General features: G+C 55.5%; 4 protein-coding genes across 4 annotated transcripts; all 4 read right to left on the bottom strand.

Moving 5' to 3' along the window:
• Positions 1 to 468: 468 nt before the first annotated feature.
• Positions 469 to 1,262, bottom strand: GLRG_09213 (uncharacterized protein; the record flags this gene model as incomplete). The annotated part of the gene is made up of 3 exons (XM_008099898.1): positions 469 to 816; positions 880 to 1,083; positions 1,146 to 1,262. The coding sequence occupies 3 exons, from the start codon at positions 1,260 to 1,262 to the stop codon at positions 469 to 471; spliced, it is 669 nt and encodes a 222-aa protein (XP_008098089.1).
• A 7,988-nt stretch (positions 1,263 to 9,250) lies between these two features.
• GLRG_09212 (uncharacterized protein) lies at positions 9,251 to 10,473 on the bottom strand (the record flags this gene model as incomplete). The annotated part of the gene is made up of 2 exons (XM_008099897.1): positions 9,251 to 9,909; positions 9,969 to 10,473. The coding sequence occupies 2 exons, from the start codon at positions 10,471 to 10,473 to the stop codon at positions 9,251 to 9,253; spliced, it is 1,164 nt and encodes a 387-aa protein (XP_008098088.1).
• A 666-nt stretch (positions 10,474 to 11,139) lies between these two features.
• GLRG_09211 (RNA polymerase Rpb1) lies at positions 11,140 to 15,168 on the bottom strand (the record flags this gene model as incomplete). The annotated part of the gene is made up of 1 exon (XM_008099896.1): positions 11,140 to 15,168. The coding sequence occupies one exon, from the start codon at positions 15,166 to 15,168 to the stop codon at positions 11,140 to 11,142; it is 4,029 nt and encodes a 1,342-aa protein (XP_008098087.1).
• Position 15,169: 1 nt separating this feature from the next.
• Positions 15,170 to 15,682, bottom strand: GLRG_09210 (uncharacterized protein; the record flags this gene model as incomplete). Its single annotated transcript, XM_008099895.1, has 3 exons — positions 15,170 to 15,358; positions 15,414 to 15,525; positions 15,594 to 15,682. 3 exons carry the CDS (start codon positions 15,680 to 15,682, stop codon positions 15,170 to 15,172), a joined length of 390 nt encoding a protein of 129 aa, XP_008098086.1.
• Between the last annotated feature and the right edge of the window lie 446 nt (positions 15,683 to 16,128).

Below are 16,128 nucleotides of genomic sequence, written 5' to 3'. Positions count from 1 at the left end.
CGGACAAGCTGGTATCACCAGAAAATTTGATATATTCTGTCTGCCAAGATCTGCATGCAGTCGCACAGCCTGGTACTGTTGGCATTGCTGCCATTCCGTGACTCTAATACGCCCCGGACGATATCACTCCGGAGGGGGGGGGGAGGGGACGTTTGCCAACACCATGACTCCGGTCACTAGGACCAAAAGCAGCGAAAGAAAATGTCCGAACCACGCTGTCCCCTCTCCCGTAAGAAAAGAAAAAACAAAACAAAAGACAGATGAGCTTGAGAAACGCCTCAAGTTTTCCAAGAAACTTTAACACCTCCCAGTGGATCATTGAGAACATTACAACTCGTTAAAAGGTCCCGCCAGTCATCGGCGATGGGCCCATACAGGCTGGGCCGATCATCATCATCGTCATCATCTCTCTCTCTCTCCCCCCCTCCGCCAAACGAAGCTCCACTCCACCGAGCCCCGCGGCCGGCTTCACGACGAAAAGGGGTTCCACATCTTGTCGGGGCTCCCGGGAAACTCAAGATATGACTCGGGAACGGGACTCGACGCCGTCATGGGCCCGACGCGGTAGGTGTTCAGGGCGGCCATGTCCAAGGCCAGGTTACCAGACCCGTTGAGGTCCCAGGGGGCTCCCGGCTGGCCGACGGGCATCTGGTTCGCCCGGAGACGGCTGCACTCGCTGGCCAGGAGCCTGTAGGCGCAGCAGAGGGCGTCGTTCTTCTGGCTCATGTCGTCGAGCTGCTGCTGGAGCTCCTCGAGACGCTGCTCCTTGCGCTTCCGGTAGGCGCGCTGGTTGGCGCGGTTCTGGGCGCGGCGCTTCTGCGGAAGGGGTGTTAGTCGCATGCGGGTGGTGATGCCGTGGTCGGGGTGTGATGAGCTCACCGAAAGCACCGTCTCGCTGCAGTTCTTGTATCTGTTGGCCCGCCTGCCCTTCTGGGCCGACTGCGAGGGGTCCTCTGACGCGCTGGTGGTGGAGTTCCCGTCGTCATGAGAGTCGCCTCCCTTGCTGGTGTCTATGCTTGAGGTCGGGCTCGGCGGGCCTGACCAGAGTAATGACGGTGTGCAGTAGCCGTTCTCGTTGGACGCCTGGCAAGCACACGTTAGCCTTCTCATTCCCCACGGACGAGAGTGCAGTGGGCTGGCCATACAAGACGTGAAGCAAAGTGTGCCGAGATGATGTCGTAGGGCGTGTTGCCGGCTGTCATGGATGAGAAGCCGGAAGGCATGGCATATGCCTGGTACTCGGATGACGATGAGCTGTTCATGGTAGGCGTCGTCCGGTGGACTCTTCTCTTCTCTCTCTTCTCTTCTTCTTCACCTTCTGCGTGGGAGGGAAACGAGAACAATGTTGACGAGCAGCAGTTTATCAACAATAGTGGTGGTGGTGGTGGTGTGTGTGTGTTGATGACAATGACACTATATGATATGATTCACTTGTTCGAGGGCACAAGATGGTTTTCAAGATGTGGGATGGCCAAGGTGGGAGAGTATGATATGGGAGACAGACAGACAGACAGACAGAAGCGTGGCGGTTTGGGAGGGGGAGGGGGGCAGGGCGGTTATATAGATTTCATCTTTTGTCGGGTGAGAGGGAGACATCGCCAGGTCATAATGTCCGAGAGGGGATGAAAAGATACGACGAGTCTACGACTAGCGGCGGCGAAAGAAGAAGACAGGGATCTGGCGTAGGGAACATGGAGAACATGGAAGCATGGGGGAACTTGGCTGGAGCCACCAATGAGAACGTTGGCGGCGACGGACTGGAGTACGGTGACGAGAGAGGCGAGTGAGGACCTGCATATGGAGTCAGTTGCTCCCACGTCTGCCTGTCTGGGCATCTCAGCTTTTTCGCAGCTGGGATTCAGTCTTCAGTGGCGTGATAGTCTACCACTGTACGTATGTCAATGGCGTACAGGGGGGGGTAGGCATGGCTCGACTGACGTTGGGCTCAGGTTGGAGGGAAAGGTAAGGGGGGGGCCGCCGACGTCCTTGTTCCTTGTGGATGTTTGAATCGAGGGTGCGAGGCTCTCGGTGCATGGGTAGGAGTAGATAGATGTCTGTGTGTGTATGGGTGCGGGTGTGGATGTTTGTGTGTGTGTGTGTGTGTGTGAGTGTGAGTAGATGAGGGGATAAGTGGATGAGTGGATGAGTGGACGGATGCGAATGTGAATGAGGATGTGTGTCCAGGGTGGTGCCTCTACCAGACGCTAATGCAAATAGAGTAACGCAGCACACATGCTGGTCGGATTTGGAGTATGCAAACTTCGTTTTGCCGAGCTCTCTCTCTCTCTCTCTCTCTCTCTCTCTCTCTCTCTCTCTCTCTCTCTCTCTTTCTCTCTCTCTCTCTTTCTCAGGGTCAAAACCAAGCTGCGTTTACTGTTGTGGGAGGGGGGGGGAGGCGTAATTCTCTCGCGGTGAGACGCAGGCAGGGCAGAGACGAGCATGACCTCCTCTCCGCTTTGGGTCCGTTGGGTGCCGCGATGCCGACAGACCAGTCGCGTGTTTCCGGCCAGACATGGAGACCCGAAAGACGAGCGACAGAGCGCACGGGGACGTGCCGGGAATAGAAGCACTGCTCGGGATGTTGTGGGCCCGCCGCTCACCCCGGGCGCTGATCGTCAATGAAGAAATAAAAAGGAAAGGAGAGGGAGAGAATGTGAGACAGACTGACAAACTGACAGACTGGAAGACTGACAGACCAACAGATAGAAAGAGTCAGTGGGTTCGAAAGAGTAGGACGGGTGAGAAAGAGAGAAAGGAGCAGCAGAAGTGAGAGCTAGGTAGTGAGGTGAGGCTGGCCCCGAGTGGTGTGAGGGATTCCCTCTGGCCGCGGAAGGGATCCCAGCATTCTTTGACGGGAACTAATCCCTGGCCTTGGCCAGGCTAGCTAGCCTCGGACATGGTTCTCAATACCTTATTTCCTGCCAGTGGCGTTAGCCCTGTAAGACACACGAGCCAGAGAGCCAAGGCGAGCTCGGTCTCGTCCGTTCGTGATATCATCCGCCCCCCGTCAGGGGTGGCCGTTGTACGGACGAATGTCTCTGGGATCTGCTGCAGATAACTTAGTGAGACGCTATGCAGCACGGCAACGTTGGCGTCCAGTTAGATGGGAGGAGGACGACAGACGGAGAGAGAGTGATTTGCGTGCGGGGGGGGGGGGGGGGCAAATGGGCCAAGGGCAAAACAGGGCCTGGCCTGGTAGCGAACTTGGCTGACATGTGCACACACAAGAAGCCACGTTCACCACGAACCACTAACAAAAGAGGGCAGCGGTGAGAGTGAACGCGTAGCAGTGAGAGGCGGGAGCGAGAGGTTAAACGAGTGACAGTGACAGTGAGAGTGAGGGTGAGAGTGAGGGTGAGAGTGAGGGTGAGAGTGAGAGTGAGAGAGACGGAGCCTCGGGACGGGACGGGACAGTCCAGCATCTGAGACGCTCCCAAGCCCTGCCAGCTTAGCCCCAAGAAATCAGATTCAATAAAAAGAAAAACCGGTTGTCATGACTGCCAGTCTTTGATTGTTTGGGCGACCGTTTGACAGGATACGTATCGCGTTCGTTGCTTTACTTTGCTTTGCTTTGCTTCGCATTCCCCGTTTCCCCAGCGGTTCCTCGTGCAGCAAGTCAGCAAGCAAGTAGAGCGGCGAGCGATGATGTATGTGCGTGCGGGTCAGAGCTGTTTTGGTTTGATCCCGTCTCCGTCTCCGTTTGTCTGTCTGTCTGTCTATCTGCAGTGTTCCTGTGTCTCCGTCTCATCCGTTGCCATCGGTCAAGTCGTCAACCGTCCTGTCTCGAGGGTATCTCCCGGCATCTCGGTGTCTCGTAAAGTGGAGGCGCGCGCTAAGGACCTCTCTCTCTCTCTGTCTGTGTGTGTAGGTATGTCTCTCTGTGTCTTTCTTACCCCCCCCCCCCAGGTTGGTCGGTTAGTTTTTCTTTCTTTCTTCATTTTGTTAATTTCAGACAAGTTTTGTTCTATTTCTATTTTGGTTTTCATGTTTTATGTTTCCCAATTTCGTAATTTCTTCACTTCATCTGCATCCCGATTCTGATTCAGGCTTCGTGGTTAAAGGATGAATGCGTAAGGACAACGAGATCCGTCCAAAGGATCCCAGGTGACGATCCCGTGCGGATGCCCTCATGGTGCCGATGCCAAGAGGGGGATTCGGTAGTCTCGCTAAGAAAGGATCGACGAAACCCTAAAACCTTCTTGTCTGCCAAGGGGCCCAAGACTGCAGCCCTTCTGGGTTTCCCTCTCCAACTCAACCCCATTGGACCCGAGTCATTTTGACTTTGGGAAGCCTGCCTGTCGAGTCCGTCCTCCATCATAATGATCAGCAGCAGCAGCAGCAGCAGCAGCAGCAGCAGCACCGGGCCTGGCACACCAAAAAAACGCTCCCGGCACTTTGCTTCGGCTCCGAGCACGAGCATGGGCCAGTTCCACCGTCAATCGTGCACATGTCTCCAAGCACTCTGATCTCAGCCCTAACGGCGTCGAGGTCCTGTCTGGCCCCAGCAAGACACCAGGGGTGCAACGGCCCCAGTTCGGGTAATTCGGACTCGGTTCGGCGGCTTCGGCAGCGTCGGCGTCGCCGTCGGCGTCGTACACGCTCGAAAGCAGGCTGGGAATCGATGCAGAACCAAGGTCGGCCAAGAGAAAGATAGAAAGAGAGAGAAAGAGAGAGAGAGAGAGAGAGTGAACACACAAACACAGAGGAAGACAGAGAGACAGAAACAGAACGCACATGGAAGCCTTCGACATTCGTTCCTTGGCTAGCAATAGTCTCTCCAACCCCTCCCCTCCATCTCCACACCCCCTCTCCCCAACGTACGCACTCCCCATCCCCTGCCATCAAAGTTAGTTTTTTGGGGGGAGCAGGGGGAAAACACCGTCAAACGAGACCGATGAGGGAGGACGAGGGTGAGAGGAGAAAGGATAGGAGCAGAGTGTACTGAAAACAACAGCATCAACAGCAACAAAAACAACTACAACAAGAACAAAAACAACCGGGCTTCGTATCAGCCCAGAATAAGCTTATCCTCGAGCGCCGGGGCCACTGGAAAATCCCTTGTCCCTTGCGGGATATTATTATCGTGTCCCAGGAGCCTGTCGCCACCCACCCAAGCCCCTCGTCCGATGCTGCACCGAAGTCTTGGCGTCTTCCCCCGAAGCTTCGGCACATCTTCTCAACCACCATGTTGACCCCAGCCCAGCCCGGTCCAGCCCAGTCCAGGATGTGATCGGCGCCGGGGGCGGGGGTCAAGGGCGCTGCCGCGAAACTTCTCACAGCAGTGCAGTGCCCTGGGGTGTCGTGTCGTGTCGAGCGTAGTCTTTTCTTGTGGGCGCAGTACACTTACACTTAGTATATACCATACGGTGCTTTCTCGACCCGCCGTCGTCTCAATATCACATTCGACAGTGTCAGGGATTACCATCGACCCTGACCCTCTCAGCGCATGCCTTGTCGTCCAACCAGCAGCCAGCAGAGCATCACAGGGTGAGGATGAGAATACTATACAGTGTCACCACTTCACAAAAGCTTCAGGGATGCCAGGGGCAGGGGGACGCGGTGTGCGGGCGCTCGCGAAGCAAGGAGTGCCTCCTCCTCCTCCTCCACCACCACCTCCTCCTCCTCTTCCTCCCTCTCCTCCCTCCCCCTCCTCTCCCGCCAGTTCTTCCTCCCGGTCCTCCTCTTCTTCTCTGTGCTCCTCTTCCTCCTCCGCCTCGCCTGGGCAGCGTCCACAGAAGGGGTCCAGTTCTCGCCATCCCTCTTACTTTCCTCCCCCCTTTTGGCTTTCCCAGGTAGCCCGGCCAGGGGTGCGGACCAAAAGAGCACCGAAAACATAATTTGGGCCTTGGCTAATAGTGGTCGACCAAACCCGTCGAGAAGCTGGGAAACTCTATTGTCGTGGCCGGTTTGGCCTTGAAAGATGGGCTTTTTTGAGTTACTTGACCTAACGCAGTCAGAGAGTCCCCATTCCCGACCTAAATTGACATGGCAAATGATACAACGAGACCCTGCATCTGGCCATATCCCATGTCTTTCTTTTTGCCTCGACGTCAATGCCTTTTTGGACAAATCCCCTCCCCTCTCCTCCCCTCTCCTCCCCTCCCCTCCCCTCCCCTTCCCTTCTCTCCCCTCCCCCCCTCCCCAACCAAGCTCGACGTACGGACTAGTTCCTGTAAATGTTTCGACTGAGAGAGGAGCAGGAGGAGGGGGAAGGGAGGGAAGGGGTGGGGAGAGGGGGCACCTGAATCCCTACACCTAGGTACTTGCCCCGCTACCAACTAGATACATGCATTTTATACCTTGGGCAATGCACTGCCGCGTGTACTCGCTGGGTACCTGCTGTGTACCTCGCGACGGCCGCCACCCAGTGGCCCGGCAAGAGAAGGAAAAGCGGGTCATGCGGACCGGAAGACGGGGATCCACTTTCCATCGGACGGCGGCGGAGGAATATGGGGCTTGCGGAATTCCGCAATGGGCCGCGCTCTCTGAGTCCCTATCTTCTTTTTTTTTCCCTTTGTTTTTTGTCTTTTTCTTTTCTTTTTTTCATCATTGCCTATACTTCCTCATCCTCTCATCTTCTCAATTACTCGTCCGCCCAATGATACACGCAAACATTTCATCCGTGGCTGCTAACGCTGCCTTTGCGTTTGAAACGTGTCAACGAACGGACGCACCATCAAGTCGAACCCTCCCATTCTCTTGCATGGCCGGAGATGATGCACCACTCCCCGCCCCAAAACTTGGTTGGTTCCTCCTTGCCCGTCGTCAGAAACATCAGACCGAGAAAGGAGAGGGATAGCATGGATCATGAAGGAAGAAAAAAAAAAGGCTGGTGGTACGCACACATGATCTCTACCGCAACTCTCTCGACAGCAACACAAACCACTCAGCAATCCCCGTGGGACCACCCACTCACTACCTTTGACCGACTGACGACGACCTGGTTGAATACCGGCATCTCTTGTCGAACACCGTCGGCACAGACCTGACAGCCGCTGGCGCCGTAGATTGACTCTCCCCCCCCCCCCTTCCCCACCCCTCGTCCCTGGTTCCCTCGCGACGCGAGCTCGGCCCCGAGTCTGAAGCCACACAAACAAGCATGTCGACGTTTGACGTCTTGAACCCTGGGAACAAGGTGGAGAAATGGCGGAAGGAGGGTGGGAAGGCGGATGGCCAATCCCGTGTCCCAGTCCACCTCGTCCACCTCGTCCCAACTCCGGGGCGTTATTCCCGTAGAAATAAATAAATCAATGAAAAAAGCAACGGAAACGAAAGAGAGATGGAGAGGGAAGAAAAGGGAAGAAAAAAAGACAAGGGAAGAAAAGTTTCACACCAACATCCATCCGTCCGGAATTTGGACTCCTTCTGGATCGCTTCTGTCCAACACCATCCGGCCTTCATCCAGTATCGTCTCAGCTGCCCTCTCTCGCTCTCTCTCTCGACCACTACGTCGTTGAACCGGGCCGTGGACTAAATAGCTTGCCGGATCCATCCTCGCCGCCCGACGGAACAGTCCCCTTCGGATCCGCCAGCCATCCGAGGGTCAGAGCGCGTAGTCGGACCAAATGTAGATACACTCACTCACACACACCTAGACACACACACACATACACACACACACACACACACACACACACACACACACATATACACACACATATACACACTTGCCCGTTGTCCGTGACACCATCCATCCACGACAAGTCATGTCCCGCCGAGCCCACATGCAACGCATCGCGATCGAGATCGACTTGAACCACAAATAATTTTCCCCTCCATGACAGACAGGTCCCATTGTTGGAATCGCCAGGTTCGCACCATGCAATTGTTTGATTGACTCGTTCGATGCCTCATTTTCCCCATCCCATCTCTCACTCACCCGCTCACTCACTTACTCGCTCACTCACTCACCCCCCACACTCAAATTTCACCTCCTCCAACCCCCAATTGCATCGTCACCGACGCCAAATGCCTCTCGCTAGCTGGTGGGCCCCAGGCTCTATCTTAACTTGGCGATCTTGGCATGAAGCGTCCACGGCTGGGCTCTGCGGGGTAAGTAGAGCAGCCGCAGACGAGTTTGAGTCCATTCTATACAAAGATGAACAGAGACTCGGTCGTGCATACACCAAGGAGCCTATTTTCAGCAAGCGCCTCAATGGTTGTTGGTTTGTGATGACTACGCCCATCTCTGGGGTTTCTCGGCCCCGAGCATCATTGAGGTTACCATCGCCCGTTTTTCGTTATTTTGGTCTTGGCATCTATTGATGGCCATCGAGTGAGTGAGTGAGTGAGCAATTTGACTGGGATTTCGGCAATCATCGTCATGTTCTCTCTCTCCCCTCTCCTCTCTGTCCATCTCTGTCTGTCTCTGTCCGTCCCCCCCCCCCCTCTCTCTCTTTCTCCACCAGCTCTAGTAACCTTGGCGCACTGCCGTTGTTCACAGCGTCAGACGACGACCATCTGTTCTGCCAACGAGCCAAGACGGGAGAGAGGCGTAATCTGCCAGCTCCCATGGGCTTGGTCTACCCTACCCGTGGGCTTCTCAACTGCGGAACCCGGTTGACATCTCCAGACTACTGCAGCAGCCCGTAACACCCACCCCTAGACGTGTTGTACATTGCGATATCATAACCTTTTGCATCTTCACTTCTTCTCATACTTTGCACATTTTGCATATCTTGTCGGTCATGAGATTGCCATATCACCACACACACACACCCGAGGCGCGAAACCGAGTCTTGGTGTCTTGTCCGACGGGCCAAAAAGTCATTTTCGGTCCGGTCCAAGGACGAGGGGGACCGGACGCGGCGGGTTCGAATCTCGTACCGGCCTATTTTCTTTCCTTCCCTTTTTACTTAATCTTAAAGAATTTAAGATTTTTTAGCCTCGAATGGGCTTGGAGATCAAACCCTATCTAACCATGCAAAACTATCCTTAGTCGTTGAGCTTATGTCCAACACCCACCCGAGCTTCATGTCAGGAGAACCCAAACCCGTGGCATGGCACTGCACTGTGCTGCCGCTTGCTCGTGGCCTTGTGGAGCGACGAGGGACACCCGCGCGCCCTGCTTGACCCTTGCTGCCTGAAGCCTTTTTGGTGGTGTGGGAGGGAGAAGCACTCGACCGTCATTTGACGCCTTGTCTTTTTTGGGGATCCAGAAACGCCAAAGGTATCAACATCGTCCGTTATATTGCTGCCATCCCTTCATCCATCCTTGCTGGGTTCAACCTCCTTGACGCCGCCCACAGCGTTACGCACTGTTGGCGAAGAACTTTGTGATCCTTTGCGTCCCATCCCCCTGCTTGACGGGACTCTTGCTCCCGTTGCTCGTGGCGCTGATCTTACTTTGTCTCGTCTTCTGAGGCGAGGCCCTCGACGCAATCCTCTTTGGTGCCGCCTGCTGGTCCGCGTCTGTGACGTTGGGCGCTTCCCGCTTGACCCCTGCCTTGACCTGCCCGTCCACGCCTTTGGCCGCCTTGGCCGTCACGTCTGGCAGCGGCTGAGCATCTCTGCCTTCTTTTCGCGATTGCTCCATTGCTATCTTGGTCTCCACCTCGACCGTGGGCTCCTCCTCCGACCGTTTAGGCTTGCGCTTTGACGATGCCTTGTCAAAGAAATTGGCAATGTTGGACTTGTTCTCCTTACTTGCCACGGGTATGATGAAGGATGGCGAGTTGTTGCCGACCTTGCCAACCTCCTTGTTGACGGGATAGCAATCGAGCTCGCCGTCGAAGGGCTTCAAAAGACCCTGTAGCTCCCTGGACCACTCGTGCCGCTCGGGATCCAGCCAGGTCTTGATCTCCTGAGAGCCGAGATTGAAAATGACGGGCATCCTGTCATGCAAAAACTTGAGTTGCTTGTTGGAGTCTGTAGTGATGATGGCGTAGGTGTACCGTTTGTCGTTGGAATCTAGTCAGAATTCAGCCACCGCCAAGTAAAGTAAAGTTGAAAGGTAACTTTGGCCTCACCCTCATATTTGACGCAGTCCCAGAGCCCGGCAAAGCACATGATCTGGCCGTCCTTGCGCCTGACAAAATGAGGCATCTTGTCCTTGCCGTTCTTGAGCCATTCATAGAACCCCTGGGCGACGACAATGCACCTTTTACCCGCCTTCATGGTTGACCACATACCGCCGGGTGTGGCGAGCGAGTCAGCGCGACAATTGATCGTCTTGGAGATCGTAGAATAGCCGGGATCGCGCTTCGTCCAAAACGGGATGAGGCCCCATTGCATCGATTGCAACCTGTACCTGACTCTGTCAGTCTCTCGGGGATGGTCCGATGTGGCTTCTGCCGTCGTTTCATCCCGCTCGTTGCTCTTGTCATCGTGGCTATGCCTCGCCCCACGGTCAGGGACGTCAGCGCAATAGACGACGCCGTGATAGCCTGGCGCAAAGTTGTACGTCTGGCGAGGAGAGCCCTGCCCCTCGTCTTCTGGTGCATCATCGACAGGCATGCCGTCTGCCTCCAACATACGCCTGATCTGCGATGGTCGCTGCGCCCCGATTGCATTAGTCTTGATCTCGATTCAGCAAAGCAAGGCTGCGAGATGATGTGCGAGAGGGAGACGGAGACGGAGAGAGAGAGAGAGAGAGAGAGAGAGAGAGACGTCACCAAAGCCAGAGCATATCTTCCACACATGGCTGCGATACTGGCGTGTATCGACAAACCGTTCGGGAAATCGATTATTGCATCAATTCTCGATGACTGCGCCTACTGTCGTGCTATCCGTCGATGAGATGAATGACTGAAAGGTGTTGGGTGTGCCGGCGGCTGTGGTTCGCCGTCATTTCGTCATCGAGCCGCGGGGTAATGGACATCGAGGAAACTGGGGGGAATTGGCCAACGCGCTTTGGACACGTCGGCACGTGACGTGCGGCTACCCTTTGGCCATCAACGGGCTTCACGAAAACCAATGATTACTCGCATGGTGTTGATATCTTCTTTCTCTTTTCGTCTCAATTGACCTCCTCACCTAGTTCAAAAGAGAATAGAAAAGAGTTCATGTAGAAGCAATTAAGAAAGAATTGCTATTTTGCGCAAATTACCTCCGTGTGGCATCATCCCTTACAAACTATACAGTTCTCATGTCGTTGATGGACGCCAATGCCTCTGCGCGATAACTCCCTGTGTTTCCCTCTTAGACGTTTCGTCTCGATTTCCGCTTCAGTGTCGTATCGGCCGCCCACGCATCTTCAAACGCCGTCTTGCGCTGGCCCACGTCTCCCTTCTCCAGGGCAAGTCGACGGACCACGTGGAACGCGCCGGTTCCAACCGTCATGGTCTGGCCCATGATGATACACTCACTCACACCTTCGATCTGGTCCGTCTTCATACCGGCCGCAGCCTCGAAGAGGTGGTCTGGCGTCTTCTCGAATGAAGCCAACTGCAGGACGCTGTCTCTCATCTTGGAGAGACCGAATCTCGTGATGCCCAGGACCTCGCCCTTGTACGTCATGACGTCCGCGAGTAGCTGCATGTGACGCGGGTCGATGTTCATGTCTCCCATGACTTCTCCGATTTCGTAAGCAATCGTGCTTCTTGCGGCCTCGATGCCCAGCACGTCTCGGCACTCCATGACGTTGTTCGTCTTTACTCTTCGTCCGTCGACACCCTCCGTGTTCATGCACGAGAGCAGGCCGTATCCTTCGACCAGAACGGTGTGGGTTTCCTGCTCAGACGTTTGAATAATGGCGCGAGTGGCCAAGGGGTAGCCCGAGATGGCCACCGTCGGGATCGTCCGCCGAAGGTAGTTAGCCCGCACCAGGAGATCCCCAAGGTCATCCACCGGCTTGCCCTTGACAGCACGCTTGGCGGCGGCCGACTCATCGAGGCGAACGCGGATTTCGATCCTTCCCGCGCCAATGTGCATGTCCGACCTCGAAACCTTCATCTTCTTATGCTTACAAATGGCCTCGGCTACGTCGCCCAGAGTGATGCCGAGCTGCATGTCGGACAGAGCGTCCATGTCGACCTTTAGGACGACGTTGCCAGACTCCGCAAACCACTCGTCTTCGATGTAGCTGAGAATGTCCTCGACAAACGTCTTTTCAATGCGTGCCTTGACGATTCGAGCGGCCGTCAACTCTCTGTTCTGCACCAGCGGGCACGTGATGACGGGAGTGCTGATGACTTTGGAGGCGTTGATGATTTCCTTGATACGCGGTACACCTTGTGTGATACTCATGCCGGCGACACCGGCAAAATGGAACGTCTTCAGCGTCATCTGGGTTCCTGGCTCACCAATCGACTGCGCACCGACGGCGCCAACGGCATGGCCAGGCTCGACGTGCGCCTTCTTGTACTTCTCCAGGCACAGTTTGATAAACAGCCTCAACGTTGTCTCGGACACCTTGGCGACCTTCTCCGCATACGCCTTCTTGTGCCTCATCTCTTCCTGGTCCACATCGACGTCCATGCTGTCGGCGTCGGCCGTGAGACCCGTCAATTCCATCAGACGACGGAGCTTTTGGGCTCGGGCACCGACGTAGGACTCGAGAGACCGCAAAAAGTCTCTTGCGCCTTCGTGCTCGTCGGTATACCTTTCCTCTTCGTTGTCGTAATCGAGCGTCAGGTCACCCAAGAGAGACTTCCGCGGGTAGCGCGCCCGTTCACGGGAGAGCATGCTGTCACAGTACCGGACGATTTCGTCAGGAAGCAAAGCCGGTTCCTCGTTATTCCAAGTAAGATTCTCGGCGTGGGAAAATGTTCGGTCAAAGTTTACAGGCTTCGCCGAGGCCTCCATATCGACTGGGTCCAGCTTGTCGGCACCGAACTGAAACTGCACAATGCCGCCGCCAGAGGTTCGTACAGTGTCGTCGTACTGGGTCGAGAGATCTTCCAAGGACTTCATCAGTCTGCGAGACATGTATCCGGTCTCTGCCGTCTTGACAGCGGTATCGACCAGACCTTCACGTCCGGACATAGCGTGGAAGATGAACTCGGTGGGCAAGAGACCCGAGTAGAAGCTGTTCTCGACGAAACCCTTCGACGGCGGCTGTGGAGCGTTCTTGTGGAAATGAGGAAGTGTTCTGTCCTGGAAACCATCGGCGACACGCTTGCCACCAATAATCTGCTGTCCGACTAGAGCGACCATCTGCGCCACGTTGATGTTCGAACCCTTGGATCCGCACTTGGCCATGACCAGCGGCGCATTGTTCTTACTGAGCGTTTCGATGCAGTGAGCACCGGCTTGCGTTCTGACCTTACTCAAAAGACCAGAAATGGAGTTCTCGAGGGTCTGCTCCATTGAACAACCCGTGGCCTTTTCAAGCTTGTTCTTCTTGTACTTGTCGATCAGCACGTCGACCTCGAGGCTCGCAGTCTTGACGAGTGTGCTCTTCTTTTCCAGCAGCTTTTCCGTGGGGAAAACGTCGCCGATACCGATGGAAAAACCGCGGTTGGTCAGGTGCCGAGCACACAGCTTCGCAAGGCGGTTCATCGTGGCGACGGCCGCGTCTGGGCCAAAGTCTCTCAGGATGACATAGAAGACCGAGTCCTTCTTTCCGTCACCGACAGTCGACTTGTCCATCACACCACACATAACCTCCGAATTGCGAATGACCAGCCACGCGTCCTCGGGATCCATATCGGGGCATTGTCCGGCCCTGGCCTTGTATTCTCTGCACTTGGCATCCAGGTTGATCTTGACCGGGCTCTCCTTGTTGGGTCGCATCATCATGTTGAAGACTTGCTTACCAGTCCACAGAGCCTTGGGCTTCAAGACGGCGGGAGGAGGTAGGTCAAGGTGGACCTTGCCGTCCATCATGTGCATGCAAATGTAGGTGAACGTCTTGCGGTCGAAGAAGTTGTCTTTGCTGCTCAGCAGATAGGCGGCAGTGATGAAATCCTGCGTGGCAGCAATGACGGGTTCTCCGTTCTTGGGTGTCGCCAGGTTGTGTTTGACGCCCATGAGGTTAATGGCCTCTGCGCGGGCTTCTTCCGTCTGCGGCACGTGAAGATTCATCTCGTCCCCGTCGAAATCTGCGTTGTAGGGACCACAGACGCACTCGTTCAGGCGAAATGTCCTCCAAGGCCGCACCTTGACCAAGTGGCTCATGATACTGAGCTTGTGGAGAGATGGCTGACGGTTGAAGAGGACGATGTCGTTGTCTTCCAGGTGGCGTTCGACAACGTCACCAATCCTGAGATCTTGGGCGACCTGATTCCTGTTGCCGAACTTCAACGAGATCTTGTAGCCTCCATCGTCCTTCTTGATGACCTGTTGCGCACCCGGCCAGATGTTGGGCCCGTTTCGAACGCACTCCTTCAACTTTGCAATATTGTAGTCAGACACCCGCTCCGGGTACGTCAGGTTCTTGGCGACAAGCTGCGGAACGGCGACCTGGTCAATGCCAAGGTTGGGATCGGGCGAAATGACGGTACGTCCGGAGAAATCAACACGCTTTCCGGACAAGTTGCCGCGGAATCGACCTTGCTTTCCCTTCAGCCGTTGACAGAAACCTCGCACGGCCTTGCCGAACCCCGGCTGCTGCAGACCTGGCACGTCGCTGTTGACGTACATGGCGACCTGGAGTTGGAGGTACTCCCACTGCTCCATGATGGTCTGGACGGGCGAGCCCTTCTGTAGCGCTGAGCGGATCATGCCGCTGACCCAGACGATGTCGGCAAGTTTTGTCGTGATATCGTCCTCGTTGCTGGCGTTGTCCTGGGCGACCGAGGGTCGGATACATACGGGGGGCGCAGGGAGGAACTGCCAGATGAACATCTCGGGACGACCTTCGGCGGGATCCAGGCCGAGAAGCTCGCAGTCGCTGGGACTGATCATCTTGAAAAGATTGAGGACCCTCAGGGGGTTCATGTCCTCCATGGCCTTGCGCAAATGCTTGTCGAGCTCGGCGTTGTTTTTCCTCGCCTCGCTGAAGGACTCGTCGAACTTGATCTTGCTCTCGGGAGGCACCTTCTTGGCTGAGGTGGACTTGTTGTATGTGACGAACTTGTCGTGGGCCAGCTTGAGAACGCCGACCTTTCTAATCTGACCTTGGACGGAACCGCAATACATGCAGTTTTTGACCTTCCTGCACTGCTCGTTAATGCGTTTGCAAATCTGCGACCGCCGTAGGTTGTCCAAAAGCGGCCGTCTGAGTTCCTTCAAGAAAGCCCGTCTCTCGGACTCTGTGAGGAGGACCTTGCCGCAGTCCTGTCTCATGTTAGTCGTGCTCAAAACCGACGAGCACCTGGATTCTCACCTTGCAGATATCCTGCAATATCATCATGACGAAGCGCAAGTAGCCGATATGAAAGGCAGGTAGAGGAAGCCTGACATGGCCGAAATGGCCTGTGCAGTTCTGGAGAGACTCCTGGCAGGTTGCGCATTTTCCCGTCTTGCTCGAAGTACCCTGTGACCGGACGTGTTAGAGAGGATGGATGGGTAGGCTGGAAGGGATCGCTTACGAGACGAGGATCGAGGGGGCCATGCTGGTAGGGTGCTCTGTTCTTCTCAATGTCGTAGAGGAGGCGATCGGAAACTTCAAGGACGGCTTGGTTCGCGATATCTTGGTTGGACCTGACAAGGAGCAGCCGGATCAGCATGAGTGCATAACTCAGGACGCATGCAAGGGGGGCGGGACTGACTGGATGCCAAACTTGATGCCCTTGAACCGCTTAGGCAGCTTGTCAACAAGCTGGGACTTGACGGGAGTCACGGTGGTTGTGGTGGCCATTGCGATTGTTGTCGGGGATGCAAATGCACTCGTCGAGGAGCCACTGAGTGGTAGGGATTCGAGGAACTCGCGGTCGTGATCGTGGCCGTAGTTATCGCGATAGTGGCAGTGATGGTGGCGGTGTCGTCGGCAGGTGAGTCAAGGCCTCGGTCGGAGGGGTCAAAGTCTACCGGCTGAAATGGATGTGGATGGATTTGCGCATTCGTGGCTGGGTCATGATCGTAGGCGGCCAACAATTAGGAAGGGGATCGAATAAGAGGATATCGAGTCGGAACGACAAGAGTGCTAAGGCAAGGCGGTCATTCGAGGGGGGTTGGTTGGTTGTTCGGTCTGCGTCGTCTGAATTGGAGATGGTTCCTGGAAATTTTGATGAGAGGCACGACGAGAGGCGGCGCGGGACGTGCAAAGAGGGACGTACTGTACCGTACGCATGCAGGTCGTACCCC

Source organism: Colletotrichum graminicola (assembly GCF_000149035.1).
Source record: "Colletotrichum graminicola M1.001 genomic scaffold supercont1.46, whole genome shotgun sequence".
In the NCBI taxonomy this organism is placed as follows: Eukaryota; Fungi; Ascomycota; class Sordariomycetes; order Glomerellales; family Glomerellaceae; genus Colletotrichum; species Colletotrichum graminicola.
Note: the sequence above shows the minus strand (reverse complement) of the source record. Positions and strands in the feature narration are given on the sequence as shown.